Below are 18,053 nucleotides of genomic sequence, written 5' to 3'. Positions count from 1 at the left end.
TTTATTACTTTAAATTATACAATTCGTGAACTTGAATATGCACGACTTAACGAGTCAACTAATTAATTAATGAATAAAACTCACTTTTTTAACTTGTTGTTGATGCTGTGATACTTAATCAGAAAGTGATTATTCTGCCTCAGATCCGTGTTATCCAGCAAATTATCCATTATTTATGATTTTTTCACACTTCACAGGGCTAACCTCATTGTTGCTCCAACAAGTTACTCCAGAGCCATGGTTCGACCTCAATTTAATTCATCGGTAATAAATATATAAATCAATGTAGTGTTTAGTCGGTCTGAAAGCTCAATGTCACGGTGGGTACGCGGATCATCGAGTTATCAAGGACATGATAACAATTTATTCGATATAAGTCCGGCTATCGATTCGGTGTTGCTTCGGAATATTTCCGTATCGATTCGGCGGGAGAGCGTCGCGGGAGGGCACGTGACTCGTTCAAATATCCCAACAATCAGACAAGTTTAAATTAAATTTCATTACTAAATTACACTGTTTTTTACCGACGTAATTTACGTAAATTCTCTCGACGGGAGTTTTACATTTTTTACATCACTGTGAAAAGCTTGCAATTTTCGATTACTAGATGTTTCATTTTATTCAGACTGACGAAAACGCAGCACTGGACACATAAATACCATAAAAAATAGTATATTATGTCCCGAGGACAGATAAACCGCGAATTTTAACTTCACTCTGTTCGATTAGAACGCGGTTCTCGGTACTTGGGGCATAAAATATTACTTTATGTCCCTAGGACCATAAAACCGCGATTCTAACGTGCTCATGAGGGTCAGAGGAAGGGTTATAAGGGTGAGAATAAGAGTCATGAGGTTAAGAATCAGGTTGATGAGGGTCTGAATAAGGGTCATGAGGGTCAGAGAAAGGGTTATAAGGGTCATGAGGTTCAGAATCAGGTTGATGAGGGTCAGAATAAGGGTCATATGGGTCAGCTTAAGGGTCACAGAATAAGGTTCAGAATCAGGTTGATGAGGGTCAGAATAAGGGTCATATGGGTCAGCTTAAGGGTCACAGAATAAGGTTCAGAATCAGGTTGATGAGGGTCAGAATAAGGGTCATATGGGTCAGCTTAAGGGTCACAGAATAAGGTTCAGAATCAGGTTGATGAGGGTCAGAATAAGGGTCATATGGTTCAGCTTAACAGTCACAGAATAAGGGTCAGAATGAGGATCACGAGGGTCAGATTGAAAGTCACAGGGATCAGATTAAAGGTCGCGAAGGATATAATGAGGTTCAGAATCAGGTTGCCGAGGGTCAGAATAAGGGTCATATGGGTCAGCTTAAGGGTCACAGAATAAGGTTCAGAATCAGGTTGATGAGGGTCAGAATAAGGGTCATATGGTTCAGCTTAACAGTCACAGAATAAGGGTCAGAATGAGGATCACGAGGGTCAGATTAAGGATCACAGGGATCAGATTAAGGATCGCGAAGGATATGATGAGGTTCAGAATCAGGTTGATGAGGGTCAGAATAAGGGTCATATGGGTCAGCTTAACAATCCCAGAATAAGGGTCAGATTAAGGGTCAGAATGAGGATCACGAGGGTCAGATTAAGGGTCACAGGGATCAGATTAAAGGTCGCGAAGGATATAATGAGGTTCAGAATCAGGTTGATGAGGGTTAGAATAAGGGTCATATGGGTCAGCTTAAGGGTCACAGAATAAGGTTCAGAATCAGGTTGATGAGGGTCAGAATAAGGGTCATATGGGTCAGCTTAACAGTCACAGAATAAGGGTCAGATTAAGGGTCAGAATGAGGATCACGAGGGTCAGATTAAGGGTCACAGGGATCAGAATAAGGGTCAGATTGAGGGTCGCGAAGGATATCATAAGGGTCAGAATGAGGATCACGAGGGTCAGATTAAGGGTCACAGGGATCAGAATAAGGGTCAGATTGAGGGTCGCGAAGGATATAATAAGTGTCAGAATGAGGATCACAAGGGTCAGATTAAGGGCCACAAGGGTCTTACCCTAATTACCAAATTAATCATTTTCCAAACAGAATCGATAGCTTAATCAATTCATCAACCGATTCATCAGGCAACTAATTAAAAAACCATTGAACTAAAAATGACGATATAAACCCCTCCTCCCATCGCACTCCTTCACTAATAAACAATTCCCCTCCCAAAAAAATCTAATCCCCAAAAAAAATCACCATTAATCAACAAAAAAAAATTTAAAAAGCGACTGGAGATCTTTTCAAACAATTGAAAATTCAACTCGGAGAATTAGAATAGAATTAGAATAAAATTAAGATAGAATAACGACTAATCACCGCCGCAGGGTCAGATAAAAAATGAAAGCCCACCGAATAATTAACGAAAGCCCTAATGTACCGTGAGGTCATGTCAGTGCCCCCATTCCCCCCGAAAAGCGGCTCCAAATCGCTTCTAGTCCCGCATGCACCCGCTCATTCCGCAGCAGTTGCCGTTCGTCCGTCTCGCCGTGCGCACACAGCTCCGCAAGATCATTCCCACCATCAAAAATCGAAATCCCCTCGCGCGAAACAGATCAATTCCCTCGACATTCGAATGAAAAATCCAAATGCGTGAATTTAACAGCAATTAACAATGGATTTGTGTCACCCTCGTGTTACAGTGTTACTGTTTATCCTGACCATTTTCGGAGTACCGAGAGCACATGCCAGAACGTGGGGTAAGTCATCAATGATAAATTAATGATATCGCCTTGATTCTCCGCGATCTCAACGATTTTTGATGATTTGATCAGAGCGACGATTACTTGCGACGTTTTTTCGCCGATTGTACGATTATTTGCGGGTAATTGGGCCGGCTAGATAACCCCCCTGCATTCACGAGGACTCGTGTAACACTCGGTTGCCATTCAGTCGCCAGTACCTGTCACGTACGCCAGCTCTCGCTCCCTCTCTCTCTCTCTCGCACTCGTGCGACTCCCCTACGCGGGATTTGATTTTATTCCCGGTGATATTTTCCATTTTATGAATGAAACGTCCGGCGGGGGTGGGGCGAGAGTTTGCGGGGCTTTTCCCCTCGATTTTTGGGGGAGGGAAGGGCTCGGGTCACATTGAGCAGATTTTACGTAATCGGTTTGCGAAGAGCAGTCGTTGTGCACTTTGACCGCTGGGAATGCCTCAAGAGCATTAAAATATTTGAGTTTTTCGGGGGTTCGGGAGACCGGGAGAATGTTTTGAGGGGTATTTATTTTCGGGCGGCAATTGGGCCGGGGCGTGGGGGAAACATGGGTAAAGAATATTTTTTGTGGGTTGAAGAATATTTTTTATTTAGGTTTTAGGGGGGAGTGGGGTAAAATGGACAGTTTAGACTTTTGTTTTAATTACTCATAACTGAGAAACAAATTTATCAATTGAGCATTTAGGCTGATCATAAAGGGAAAGAATTGTTCTTTGCTATGAAAAAAAAATTATTGAATTTTATCAACATTTCAAGCCGTCATTAACATTTTTAAAAAAGTCAAAAGTGTCCATTTCACCCCAACCTCCCCTATTTACGTTTTTTTGTAGTTCTGTGGGCCGGTATATTTCTACACTGAGAAGAACTAAATAATTTCGAGGGGACAAGACAATTTTTTTTCTCTCGTAGGGGAGGTTGGGGTAAAACGGACACTTTTGAATTTTTTTTTAATGTTAATGACGGGATGAAATGTTGATAAAATTTAATATTTTTTTTTCATTACAAAGAACAATCTTTCCCTTTGTGATGAGCCTAAACTGAGCTCAATTGATAAATTTGTTTCTGAGTTATGAGTAATTAAAACAAAAGGCTAAAGTGTCCGTTTTACCCCACTCTCCCCTATAGAGCTGTTGGCCCCCCAGACGGGAATCGAACCCGAGTTTACCGCATGCCAATCCCACTCTAACCACAGCCGCCGCCGTCGGTTCGAGGGGACAATTTTTCTTTGGGAAAAAAATATTCGTTCCTTGCCAACGTATTCTCTCTAGGGTATAAACCTGTGAAGTTCTCTCAGATCAAATGATTGTCCCACAATAGATTATATTATTTCCTGCCAACAGTTGGAATTGTTCTAGGAATATTTCTGATAATCACGACAACAGTTTAATTTTCGTGAAAGATATCGAATTTACTTTCTACACGGAGAGAAATATTCAGTGAAAATTACGGAACCTCAATTCACTCACCGATTTCGGAATGGACTTAGAAAATTTAAGTGACGGTATCGTAATTTTTCACTGGAGATTCAGATAAAAATTACGAAACGCTCTGGAAAAATTCCCTGACAGTTCCGTAAAATTTCCTACAACCACATTTCGCTCTGGAATTCCGGAAAAGATACGGAATTTTTATTGAATATTTCTCTCAAGTAAATCTGGTGCACTGTACCAATTATTCTCACGTGGAACAAGTTTTTTAGCGGAACAAATTTTTTCTCTCAGCGCAGTTGGTGTTAACGAGGCTTCTTAACAGAGCCTCGTTAACAGTGGCTACAGTAGCTCTACCCTTACGCTAAATTCAAAGATAATTGAAAACTGCAAAAAAATTCCACAAAACTCGATTAGATTCGGAATCATAATTTTTTCTCGATTTAATTATCGTTTTGGGTTGTCTAAAGGCCCGTTTACACCAGCTTCAGTTAACTAAATCGTCAGTTAAGAAAAAAAATGGAAATTTGGATATTCGATGGATTATTTCGCGGGGGGCAGTATCTAAAGTTTAACCTATAAGTTAAGTTTAAAATTAAACCCAACTTAAATGAGGCTACATCATAAATAAAAAATTATTCCTTAAATTAAATATTGAAGAATTATGACCCCTCGGATACAGTTCACCCCGAGGATAAATTTTGACTTGAAAAATTCTATACCCGGGTATATGATTAATTGGTTTTTCAGTTAATACTGAAAGGCTCATCACTGAAATCAATTGAATGATAATGCACAAAGGGAGATAATCCGATTTTATCTAGAAACTAGAAAGAATTTTATTTTCTGACAAAAATTCTGAAATTTTTCACCGGAAATAACCAGAAATTTTCAGTAGTAATTAAAGTTTTCTAATTAGAGTCCAGTAGTAGTAGTGGTATCAACGACTAGGGTCAACCAATCATCCTTAGAATCATCTGCGCTATATTTCGATACCCGCTCCTGTGCTTGGGGCCCAAAAAAACACATCTTGTCTGACATCTCTGCTACAAACTCGGGTCTTCAACTCGGGCTTTCAATTGAAAGCCCGAGTTGAAGACCGTGTGACACGCTGCGTATGGAAGTGCGAATAGCCACGGCGATGATTTTGTGTGCAATCGAAAATTCCCTTTTACGAAATTTGAATTATTCATTTAGTAGTAAATTTACAGTTTCATATTAACAAATTTTAAATACATCATTATTTGTAAAAAATCACGTTATTAATATTATATTATTTGAAAAATTGAATCAACGTATTTTAAACCTTCATTAATGTAAGGTTCAAACCCATGTAATATTACAGAAATTTAATATTGATGGGGATCCCTGATTCCCAATTGACTTTTTGAGGAATATTTCCGAATCTAACGAAGATAGCGAAATTTTCGTAATTACATTTATTGCAGCTCTTAATCGGCTCTACAAAAAAGGTTATACGAAAAATTTTGCTATCTCCCTTAGATTCCGAGATATTTATTAACAACTGGTCAATAGTCAAAATTGACTTGTACCGTTTCACCACTTCGTTACTGAATTAAAGACCTCAACTGACATTGCGTCTTCCCATTTCCCTGTCCTCAGCATAATTTTGAATAACCGCATTCAACGAATTAAATGAATGTAATCCGATTCAATTTTCTTGACGAAGAAACAAAATCGAAATGTTGATAGCTTTTCCTCGAGGAAAAGTCCTCACTATCGTAACGCGATACGGTAACGCAATGCATAAGGTCAAGATCAGCGATAACAGTCAATTTATTTTCCCCCATTGATTTGATAAGTGATTAAGATTGATCCAAAATTCTCTGCGTCAATTTTTCTGTTCCCCAATTAATTCAAATGGTTTTCTATCACTTCCAATTAAACTTGGAGTGGATTCTCTCGCCACTTTAATTGGCCGAAAGAATTCCAGTTTCCTTTCGTTTGATTCTTGACGACTGTTCCCACAGTCCCGTCACTCAATTGAATATGCTAATATTGTTATCGGCAGTTGCAAACGTGAATTTGATTAATAAAAACGGTATCAGGATTAAATTTAGCAGTCAAGACGTAAGAGCCAATCGTTCAGATATGAATGGTTCGTTAAAGTCGCTCTATCATTACGACTCGAGTCATTGAGGATTTTCACAAGAAAGAAATTCTAAAAATTATTGTTTTTCTGTCTAAATTATTGAAATGAACGTAAGAATTATCTCATACTCTAATTTTTTCAGTTAAAAGTATTAAGAGGAGACTACTTGAGTTTTAAAGGTCGTGGGTTATTGGAGTGAGACTTTTCATACGTTGAAGATCGATTATGTAGATCTGAAAATGAATAATTAGTGCAAAACAAATTTTTGTTTATTGTTCGTTTTCCCGTAAACGCTTAAAATGCCAAAAACAGTCCAGGGCCTCCAATTTTTGAGCTCTAAAGGTTTTTTTTTTTCAAAATTTTCGGAAAAATATGTGGAATAACAATTAGGAGCTATTTTTTTTTTAATTCAACTATTACATGGCTAAATTTGCTTTTTTTGTATTTTTTTACACAAATAGTGAATTTTTTTACATGAAAAAAACGGAAATTAACTGTGTAGGAGTCGAATTCCAAGGGCAGAGCTACTTTAATTCATTAATTAACAAAAATATTATAATGGATCCAGTGATTTCCTCATTGTTTCGATGAATTATGCAAGTATGCTGATTTTAGTACTTGAAATCAAGGAAAATATCAGAATTTCCTCCTAAATAATCGAATGTTCTCCAAGAAACGTCTAGACATCCCTCATAAACCCTTCACCCTCACAATAATCGAAATAACTATTATTTACAACAAATTTCATTTATTTTTATTACTCACAGGCTTCTATTTTATATTTTTATTTTCAATACTTCTCATTTTTTAATTTTTATTTTTATTACTTTCCGGCTTTTATAGAATACAAACAAATTGCCGTGAAGAGTAATCCTTAAATCTAAACCGTCAAACGTTGAGAACGAGTGGCAAATACCAATGTAATCACGATAATCATTGTAAAAATTGATAAGCTATGCAAAATTCAAGCATTTACAGATCGAGATTGAATTAATTCAATGCAAATGTTGTACAATTGTTGTCCCGCGATTATAACAATCTATTTATGATGCAATCGATTCAAAGAATCACCAATTCCATTGGAATTCCCCTGGAATAGCACGCAAATAGTTTCACTATCACTATCTCCCCATCGATAGTCAATATCTTCCACTGATAAACAATTACTTGACACTTCCTCGCCCCAAAGGTCAGACATCACGTCTCCTACATGTGCAAAATCTCAAAACAGCAATTTGTTTTGAGCGCATTTTCCTCCCGATAACTCCGTCAATATTCACGAATTTTATTTGATATTGATTTTATTTGATATTGATATTATTATATTGTGGAGGTGATCAGATTGTCGAAGGGGTTGACAAAACGCCCAATCTTTTTCCCAAGAATTTCCGCCGTCAAATAGGAGAGGGGATTAGAAAGAAAAACCTGAGTGGCCCGTTAACACGTCCAAAAAAATCCATAAAAAACCCTGCGAATTCGATTTTTCTATACAATTTATTCTATTGAGACAACTGTCTAGAAATTTCTGGTTTCAAAATTTTCGGAGTTTTTTTGTCTGATTTTTTTAATGAAAAAAATAATAAAAATTGAGTAGAAATAACTTGGAAAATTTCTGTCAATGAATTCCTATAGAAAGAAGTTTTATAGAATTATGAAATTCCACATTTTCCATAAACAACGATTCGTAAAGCTGTTGAGTTCTTTAATGGAATCGGCCAAAAACTACAAAAATTTTTAATAGAAGTTCAATAGAAATCCAATAGAATGTTCTATCGAATTCCCTAGAATTCACAGAAATTCTCCGAGGGATTTGGAACAGCAGCAAGAATATATTTCAGAGATTATTACGATGATGTTTAATCTCTCTATATTATAAAAATCCAAATCGACTTCTGGTGATAAAAATATGGTACTCGAAATGAAAACTCCACAATTAAGGATCACAAGGGTCGAAATAAGGATCACGAGGGTCAAAATAATGGTCATGAGTGTCAGAATAAGGTCATAAGGGTCACGAAGTTCAGAATCGCGTCATGAGGGTCAGAATAAGGGCCACGAGAGTCAGAATGAGGGTCACGATGGTTCGAATAAGGGTCATGAGGGCCAGAAAAAGGGTTACGAGGGTTATATTAAGGATCTGAAGGTTCAGAATGAGGACCATGCGGGTCAGAATAAGGGTCACGACAGTCAGATTAAGGGTCACGACGGTCAGATTAAGGGTCAGAGGGCTCAAATTAGGGGTCCAGGGTCAAAATGAGGGTCACAAGGTTCAGAATCGGAGTTACCAGTGCCAGGATAAGGGTCACGACTGTCAGATTAAGGGTCACAGGGGCCAGGAGTTGAAATAAGGGTCACGAGGGTGAGAATGAGCGTCACGACCGTTAGAATAAAGGTCATGAGGGTCAGATTAAGGGTCACGAGGGGTATAATTCGGGTCAAAATGAGGGTCAAGAGGGTCAGAATAACGATGATGGGGGTCGTATGTAGGTCATATGGGAGTTGGCGAGCGGAACGCGCAGGGGGCGTAGCTCAATAAAAAAAATCGCAGAATAAACTTACAAAGCCATCAATAATCACCAACAATGGCGAATAATTTCTAGATCTGGCGGTGACGATCGGTCGCGAGATAAACTTCCTCTCCTCCAATGGCACCCTAATAGGCCGAGTGCTGAACCCCTCCGCGGTTTCCCTCACAGCAATGGCCTACGACGACGCGACCCACGAGATGTACCTCGGTGACACCAGGAACAAGAACATCTCGATCTTCTCAAAGACCTTGAGCGAAGACACCAAGACCTGGACACCAGTCCTCCCCAACACCAACTCCACCCACATAATCGGCATGGTCTTCGACCCAGTGTCCTCTTCCCTCTTCTACATAGACTCAAAGTTGTCCTCAATCCTGAATCTGAAGGTGAATCCCTCGAGCAACAAGTCGACTCGAGACTTCACTCCTCCCCCAGAGGTGATCCTGGAGCTGCCAGACCAGAGCCCCAGGGGTCTCTCCCTGGACCTCTGCAGGAGGACTCTCTACTGGGCGAACAGCAACGCCTCGAGCCCCTCGATTGAGTCCTCAGACCTCTCGGGCACCTCCAGAAGAACAATTATCAACTCGAACCTTTACGAGCCCCTGGCAGTGGCTGTGGACCACACCTCGGGGAAACTCTACTGGATCGACGACGAGGAGGGGATTCACTACAAGATCGAGAGGAGCAATCTCGATGGCTCCATGAGGGAGCTTCTCGTCCATGGAAAGCACCAGCAGCCCGTTCACCTGGCGATCGACGACCAGTCGATTTACTGGACTGACTGGGTGCACTCGTCAATCTGGAGACTCAGGAAGACACCAGTCCCTGGGGACGAGCCCGAGAAGTGGAAGTCCTTTTTCGATACCAATCGAGACGCCGATCCAACTAGTCTGATCTCACGGGATAATCTGGGGCGAGTGGATTGCGTTGCTGTCGAGAGGCTGAGGAAGTCGAAGCTGGAGGAGGATCAGCAGGATGTGGAGGTGTACGAAGGGCTCGTTACCAGTACTGAAGATGATGGAGATGGGAAGAGCAAGGAAGCCATGTTCTGCTTGCATGGGGCCAAGTTGACGGAGGGGAACAGGAGTTGTTCCTGCCAGAAGGGGTACGATGGGGTGCATTGTGAGACGTCAGTTTGCCATAATTATTGTGTCAGGGGGGAGTGCACGGTGGATTACGAGGGGAGGCCGAGGTGCAAGTGTCCCTCGAGGTTCAGGGGCAGGAGGTGCGAGCAGGATGCCTGCGTTGGGTTCTGTCTCAATGGGGGAGAGTGCGAGATTCAGAATGGCGAACCCTACTGCAGGTGCCAGGGGGCCACTGGGGTCAGGTGCGAGGAGAGGATTGGGGGGGATGGGGTCTGCGGTCTTCTCTGCAGGAGTGGGGTGCAGGAGTTTGGCAGCTATGACAGAATAATTTGCAGGTAAATTCAATGGGGTTTTTAGTGGATTGATTAATTGACTGATTTGACGGATTTTATTTATGTTTTGGAATTTAATTAATTAATTTCATTAATTCCCTTAATTATTGATTGATTAATTAATTCTTGCAATAGTTAATTTATTAATTAAAATGATTAATTTATTGAAATAACTAATTAGGAATTTAATTGATTAATGAAAATAATTAATTTGAATAGTTAATTGAGTTTATTATTAGTTAAATTGTGTGAGTCGTTTTAGGAGAATGTGTGAAGGACATTTTTTGTTTAAACTTTCAAGATCTAAAAAATGCCCTCGTGTTGTAATAACACCAGTCATTTTCAAGATAATTGCGGAATTAATAATATGTCAGTATGAGCTAATGATTAGTATGGGTTTTTTGTTCTCAATTGTCGAATTAGCTTAATGATTAGTAATTTCGGGAAAAAATATCAAAAGACTTTTTGATAGACAATTTTAAAATAAACTGAAATTTTCTTCTGGCATTTTTTTTCATTATTTATTGATGAAGTAATTACACAAATGATAATTATCGAAGAATGAATCATTTCAGGGCAAAATATCAAAAGCTTTTTTGTAAAGAATTTTATAATCAACAACAAAAAATATAAAAAATGTATTTTTAAAATTATTCTTAGAATCACTCACTAATAAGATAATGGTCATTGATTAAATCCTACCATTAATTATAAAATTACTTCGACAATTACCGATTTTGAGGAAAAATACCAGACTTTTTTTCTGTAAAATTTAATTCCAAGTTAATAATAATGAAAAGGTATCTCATGAAATTTTCCTCAAAACCACTAATGTCTCAAATTAATGAACAATTAAAATCATCTAAAGAATGATTGATTTCAGGGCATAATATCAAGAGCTCAGTTGTAAACAATTTTATAATCAACAACAAAAAATATGAAAAATGTATTTTTAAAATTCTTAGAATCACCCAGTAATAGAATAATTGTCATTGATTAAATCCTCCCATTAACTATAAAATTCCTTCGACAATAACTGATTTTGAGGGAAAATACCAGACGTTTTTTTCTATCAAATTTAATTCCAACTTAATAATAATGTGAAAGGACTCAAATAATAATGAAATTTCCCTCAAAACCCCTGTCTGAAATTAATAAACAATTAATAAAAAGTAACTCTAATAGCCCAATTACTTAATCAATTAATTAATTATTTAATCTATTTTTTTACAGATGCTCAGAGAGAAATGCAACTGAAAATTCACAATGCAGCATGTACACATACGGTGTAGAGAACAAAATCCTAGTGATAATATTCTCAGTGATAATTAGCGTACTTACGGCATCAATAATCGTACTTAGTTATTTCGTCAACAAATTCCGTCGGAGGCCGAGGATAAAGAAGCGCTTTGTAGTCAGTAAGAATGGGATAACTCCGCTGACATCGAGACCACAATTGCCAGGGGACCAGTGCGAAATTATGATTGAGAACTGTTGCAACATGAATATCTGTGAGACGGTGAGCATATTCATTTTTTCCTGTTGGAGATGGATTTCTCAACGGAAAAGGGCTCACATTTTCTCCCAAGATCATTGATCACTGAGGCCACTGCGTTGTTGAAAAAGATATCGTAAAAAGTCAACTGATTTCATTCTGTCTGTTAATTTTGCAATCGTCTCAGTAAAAACAAGTCGTGGGACATTTTTTCAGAGAATTTTGGTTTAGGTATTTCAGTATTTTCTTGCAGATTCATTCGTTAGTGAAATAATTACATAATCAACCAGAAACGATCTTTAAAGAGACTTTGATTTCTTTAAAGTCGTATGAATACATTTAAAAAATTCAAAAAGCCCAAAAAAAAATCCATTATTGATAATTTTCTCATGAAAATCAAATCAATTCATCTCGTTAAATATAAATTATTTATTACAAAAGTTTAACACCGACGATAATTTTTTTATTGGGCATAGACTGTTTATTTATTTTTATGATTTTTTGACATTTTTTTCTAGATTTTCTTGTTGATGTCGAAAATTTAATTTTCTCATAAGACCTTGCGTTATTTTTAGCATTCTAGATTTATAAAAAATTATAAATAACAATTAACCATCACAACAATTAACAATTATTATTAATAATAATAATATATTGTTATTAATTATTAATAATTTATTAATAATAATAACACTAGACTGTCGATTAAGCACTAACTCAACCCGTATATTTCTATTCATATTTACTTTCGTTTAGAATTCATTTCAGATTTTAATCTTCAAAATTTAAATTTTGTTTATACTATTTTTAAAAAATTGGGGATATATTATGGAATTATCCCCATGACGAGTGATTTTAGGAGAAAGTGGCATAAACATTGTAGACAATTTCATATCTATAGAAAAGTTCTGTAATATTTTTTCGTAAAGAGTTAATTGATTTCATTCCGTTGATTAATTGTGCAACTATCAAGGGGACTGAATGGAAAAATAAATAAATGAAGAAATAAAATCACAGGACATTTTGTTTTTGTAGATAATTCGTTAGAGGTCTTTCAACATTTTCTCGTGAAATCACATGTCACTCAAATAATTACGTAATCAACAAGAAAACATCTCTAATAGGATTTTTAATGTACCATGGAATTATCCACGTGACGAGTGATTTTAAGAGAAAGTGTCATAAACATTGGAGACAATTTCATAATTTATAGAAAAGTCCTGTAACATTTTCTTGCAAAAAGTTAATTGAATTCATTCCCTTGATTAATTGTGCAATTATTTCAGGACTGAGTGGATCTAGAAAAAAAGTCACAGGACATTTTCTGTAGGAAATTTATTAGAGGACTTCCGACATTTTCTCGTGAAATCACATGTCACTGAAGTCATTACATAATCAACAAAATGAGATCTCTAATAACATTTTTAATGGATCATGAAATTGTCCCCAAGGCTAGTGATTTTAAGAAAAAGTGTCATAATTATTGTTTGTAGACAACTTTATGATCTATAAAAAAAGTTCTGTAATATATTTTTTGTAAAACGTAATTTTATTTCGTTCTATTGATCAATTGTGCAATTATCTCGGGACTGAGTGGATCTAGAAAAAACGTCACATAACTTTTTTTATAAAAAATTCATGAGCGGTTTCTCAACATTTTCTCGTAAAGTCGCATGTCACTGAAATATCTACATAATCAACAGGAAAACATGTTCAGTAAGATTTATCGTGTATCATAGAATTATCCCCATAATCAGTGATTTTAAGAGAAAGTGTCACAAATAATTGTTTGTAGAAAATGTATTAGAGGTCTTCCTTTGAACATTTTCTCGTGAAATCACGTGTCACGGAAATAATTACATAATCGATAAGAAAACATCTTCAGTAAGATTTTCATATATTATGGAATTATCGCCATCACAAGTAATTTTAAGAAACAGTGCCATAAACATCGTTTCCAGACAATTTCCGGATCTGTGAAAAAATCTCTCACTAATTTTCCATAAATTCCTCGTTACTGAGAAAATTATGTAATAAATACTGTAATAATTCATTTGCTTTTATTCTGTCAATCAGTCGTGGGATTGTCTCGATAATAAAATAACTGTAGGAGAAAAAATCAGAAGACATTTTTGCACAGACCTTGATGATCTGTACAAAAATGATGAGTTTATTTTTTTTATCAATTGGATAATTAACAAAAATGGAAAACTTCACGCGATATACATAAAAAACTAACTGACGACAATTAAAAATGTTCTAGCCATGCTTCGAGCCCAATCTTCGAAGTCCAGAGCCCAGACTCAGCAAAAAAGAGGAGAAAAACTCTCTCCTCCTGGACATGGATGGGAACAATTCGTGCTAGCACAGAATATAAAAAAAAATCCCATCAATTCACCTTCATCAAGACAATTTCGCTGTCACGAGACTGTTTAAACTCTCACTTGTCTACAAATTAAGTGGGTAAATCATGGAAAAAAACATTTAGTATTATTGTTAAGTTTGACAATGACGAGAAAACGTCGCCAAAGGAATCCTCGTAAACTTCGATAGCTTTGCGATGAATTTTTAAGATTCTTGTTTCGATAAACAGGAATATTTAAAAAACACGAGGGAGTACCAATGAACAATCATTCATTTTAATCGCCTTTTCAAGCCCAGAGAATTGAAGTTTACGAATGGAAATAGCTCGGGTGCTGATTTTTAGTTACCAAAGAGTAATGCAACAGGATTTAAATTATACTTAATTATCATTAACAATTATTCAATTGATCATTTGTCATTGATTAATTTTAATGGGCACTCCCACTGGAGATTTAGCGTGGATATGTCCGGTGGTGGGGGTATTTGTTATTGAATGGAGCTCATAGCTGCGGATTTAAGAAATAACTCAATATTTCAGTTGGAAACGCAGTTTAATTACCTGAAGGACATTTTCCCATTTTTTTTTCATTTCGTTGAAACGAGATACTTGAACGTTGAAATTCAACATATCATGACATTTATTACTGCCTACGTGTCCAAAGCTTCTGAGTCAATGCCATGATTGGATTTCAGAGCACAAATGAAATTGAAAGGAGAAAGATAGACTGGGGGAGGAATTTATTCTTGCGAAATTCATTCGGGATGAGTTTTTTATTTGTATCTCTTGAAATAAAGGAGATGGGGGAATTTTCATGAGGACCTTTTTTGTAGAGGGAACAGAGAGCTTTAAATTAGATCTTCACAAAAATTTTGCTACTTAGCTTAGATCGTGAGATATTCAACAAAAACTAAGCTGCGAGGTACATTGGCTTAGGATAAGAGGGATTAAATGAATTATTTTCAATTTATTTCACAGAGTGAATTGATTTTTTTTTTCATTTATTGATATGTTTTCAGGTTTCAAAATTAAATTTGATTTAGTAATTTATATTAACGAATTCATGTTTTATCTCATCAATTCATGAAATTCTAGACTTTCTATTTGGATATCCATTGGGAAAATTAGTCAAGCAAAAATAAATATCTCCCTCAGTGCAAAAAAAAAACAAAAGAAAGACACCCAAAAAACTGGTCACGAACAGGCATTGTTTAATGTCATCAAAGGTACTGAAATTTTTGTGGGGATTTTTATTGTAAAATAACAAGAGTATAAATATTTTCACAAAAATTTCACTTTGTTTAAATCGTGAGGTATTCATCCAAAATTAATCTTCAAATTAAATTGATGTGGGATGAGAGGGGTAAAATGAGTTCTAAATATTTTTTTAGGCTTCAAAATGAAACTTCATTTACGTTTATGTCCTCTGTATCATTTTACGACTGAAGTTCTGAAATTCTAGGCTTTCTATTTGGATATCCATTGGAAAAATTAGTCAAGCAAAAATAAATATTACATTATTGAATGCCTTCAATGGTACTGAAATGTCTGTGGGGATTTTTATCGCAGAATAAAAAAAGTATAAGTAATATTTTCACAAAAATTTCACTATTTCGTTTAAATCGTCCGATATTCATCCAAAATTAATCTTCAAATTAAATTAACTTAGGATGAGAGAAGTAAAATGAATTATAGTTATTTTTTTAAGTTTCAAATTTCACAAAAATTTCACCATTTCTGGTAAATCATGAAGTTTTCACCAAAATCTAATCATCAAATTCAATTGCTGTAGTATGAGAGGGGTAAAATGGGTTCTAAATATTTTTTTAGGCTTTAAAATGAAACATGATTTATGTTGACGTCCCCCATCTCACTTTGCCGCTGAAGTTCTGAAATTCTAGGCTTTCCATTTGGATATCCATTGGAAAAATTAGTCAAGCAAAAATAAATATCTCCCTCAGCGCAGAAAAGTGACACCAAAAACTGCCTGATCATACTATTTAATGTCTTCAAAACTTGTAAATTGTTAACGTCAGCAGTAGCTGAGAACCATGATGGAGTACCGTATGGAGTTACACCGTGTCATAATGAAATTAATAGTCAGCGGTTAACCGGTACTAGCCATTCCGCGTGTAGAAATGATATACGCTGATAAGTAAGGCTGAACCCAAGCTGTTAATCTACATTAATGTAAATAAATATTCATATGAATCATTTAACTAACAGAACAGAACAGCCAGTGCTATTAAAAATCAATGCGTTACGAAATCGTGAGGAGAATGGAAGAAACATTGAATCTCTGATAACGATTATAAATATCTCCTTCCATTCGAATTTCTGGAGATGAAACGATGAAAATAGTTCATTTACCTCATTTAGTTATTAGTTTATTTCATTGTAATTCACCCGAAAAATGATTTTCAAAATTGCCTTTTATTATCAAAGCTTTATTTTCTATTTTTAAATTATTAATTGCAATTGGATCTGTTTAGTTTTGGTTTTTTTATTTCATTTCGACTTTTTTTTTTATTTATTACTAGAAGTGAGTTGTGAATTCGAGGGTGAAACGTCATGGGTTAATTTTTTTCATTTTGCATATTCAATTATTGTAGAGAATTTAATTTTCATCAGAAACAATAGCTTTTCATGGGTTAAAATCATCGATAGAAAATTAAAATCAACTCCTCACGTTTTACAAAATTCACAACAGCTGTATTGTTTTTTTGGGTGAAAAGTAGCATTTTATCTGAAATTTTAGTGTTGTATGTTCATGGCTAGAGTCACTCGATCATGTCATTTTTTCATGGACTAAAAAACCAACAAATGCCTTATGGGGTTTATATAAAATAAGAAATGTCACGGTTTCAGTGAGTAAAGAAATACTTAACGCCATCGCCACGCAATCCATTCATTCGAACAATCATTGTCCACTGAATTTTCGTGGAAATAAATTGTGAGGAACTGCACTCAGCAGTTCTGGACAGGTTTAAGATTTTGATATTGAATTTATTTCGTGATAATTAGTCATTGGAGCTTTGGAAAACACCCTTTTCCCAGGCACTGATCACCAGCGACGTGATAGTGGATTTATGGAGAAAGGGGTGTATTCCCAAATTATGTATCAATCTTCAAACCATCATTTTCGTTTCTTTCTGTAATTATCATGATCATTCTTCCTTGAGTCTAGTAGAGTAGAATTTTTACGAGGGTAGAAATTACATTAGAAGGAATTCATGTACTTGAGATGTACATTAATTAGTAATTGTCATTTATGCGCTGGAGCATGAATAATTACTGTAAAAAGAATAAATTGATATGGGAAATTAAGTAAACTTTTGCAGATGATTTATTTTAAACAGACAAATGATCCTCTTTTGTGTTTCAAAATGAATTGTTTTGTGTCGGAAAGTCGTTCATGGAGAAAAGGGTGTATTCCAAAATTGTTTATCAATCTTCAAACCATCATTTTCGTTTCTTTCTGTAATTATCATGATCATTCTTCCTTGAGTCTAGTAGAGTAGAATTTTTACGAGGGTAAAAATTACATTAGAAGGAATTCATGTACTTGAGATGTACATTAATTAGTAATTGTCATTTATGCGCTGGAGCATGAATAATTACTGTAAAAAGAATAAATTGATATGGGAAATTAAGTAAACTTTTGCAGATGATTTATTTTAAACAGACAAATGATCCTCTTTTGTGTTTCAAAATGGATTGTTTTGTGTCGAAAGGTCGTTCATGGAGAAAAGGGTGTATTCCAAAATTGTTTATCAGTCTTCAAACCATCATTTTCGTTTCTTTCTGTAATTATCATTATCACTCCTCCTTGGCTCTAGTAGAGTAGAATTTTTATGAATTATTCCTTCTAATTTAATTTTTTAATTGAATTACAAGGAATTCATGTACTTGAGCTGTACATTAACGAGTACTCCTCACTTATGTGCAAGGATATGAATAATTATTGTAAAAAGAATAAATTGATAAGGAAAATT

The 18,053-nt window shown here is 35.8% G+C and overlaps 1 protein-coding gene across 1 annotated transcript; it reads left to right on the top strand.

The window, feature by feature from the left end:
- Window positions 1–2,480: 2,480 nt before the first annotated feature.
- LOC107036074 (protein cueball) lies at window positions 2,481–17,716 on the top strand. Its single transcript, XM_015253809.2, has 4 exons — window positions 2,481–2,699; window positions 8,857–10,204; window positions 11,435–11,720; window positions 13,960–17,716. Exons 1-4 carry the CDS (start codon window positions 2,615–2,617, stop codon window positions 14,059–14,061), a joined length of 1,821 nt encoding a protein of 606 aa, XP_015109295.1. The 5' UTR covers window positions 2,481–2,614; the 3' UTR covers window positions 14,062–17,716.
- The last annotated feature ends 337 nt before the right edge of the window (window positions 17,717–18,053 follow it).

This window comes from Diachasma alloeum, unplaced genomic scaffold (genome assembly GCF_001412515.2).
Source record: "Diachasma alloeum isolate Michigan unplaced genomic scaffold, Dall2.0 Dall_scaffold_00203, whole genome shotgun sequence".
In the NCBI taxonomy this organism is placed as follows: Eukaryota; Metazoa; Arthropoda; class Insecta; order Hymenoptera; family Braconidae; genus Diachasma; species Diachasma alloeum.
The sequence above is the reverse complement of the archived record's forward strand: the minus strand, read 5'-3'. Positions and strand labels throughout refer to the sequence as shown.

Excerpts from the sequence above, each read along its gene's own strand:
- LOC107036074 (XM_015253809.2), top strand. The coding sequence starts at position 2,615 with ATGGATTTGTGTCACCCTCGTGTTACAGTGTTACTGTTTATCCTGACC. Across the intron at positions 2,700-8,856 it reads AGCACATGCCAGAACGTGGG|ATCTGGCGGTGACGATCGGT; the intron begins GTAAGTCATCAA and ends AATAATTTCTAG. Across the intron at positions 11,721-13,959 it reads ACATGAATATCTGTGAGACG|CCATGCTTCGAGCCCAATCT; the intron begins GTGAGCATATTC and ends AAAATGTTCTAG.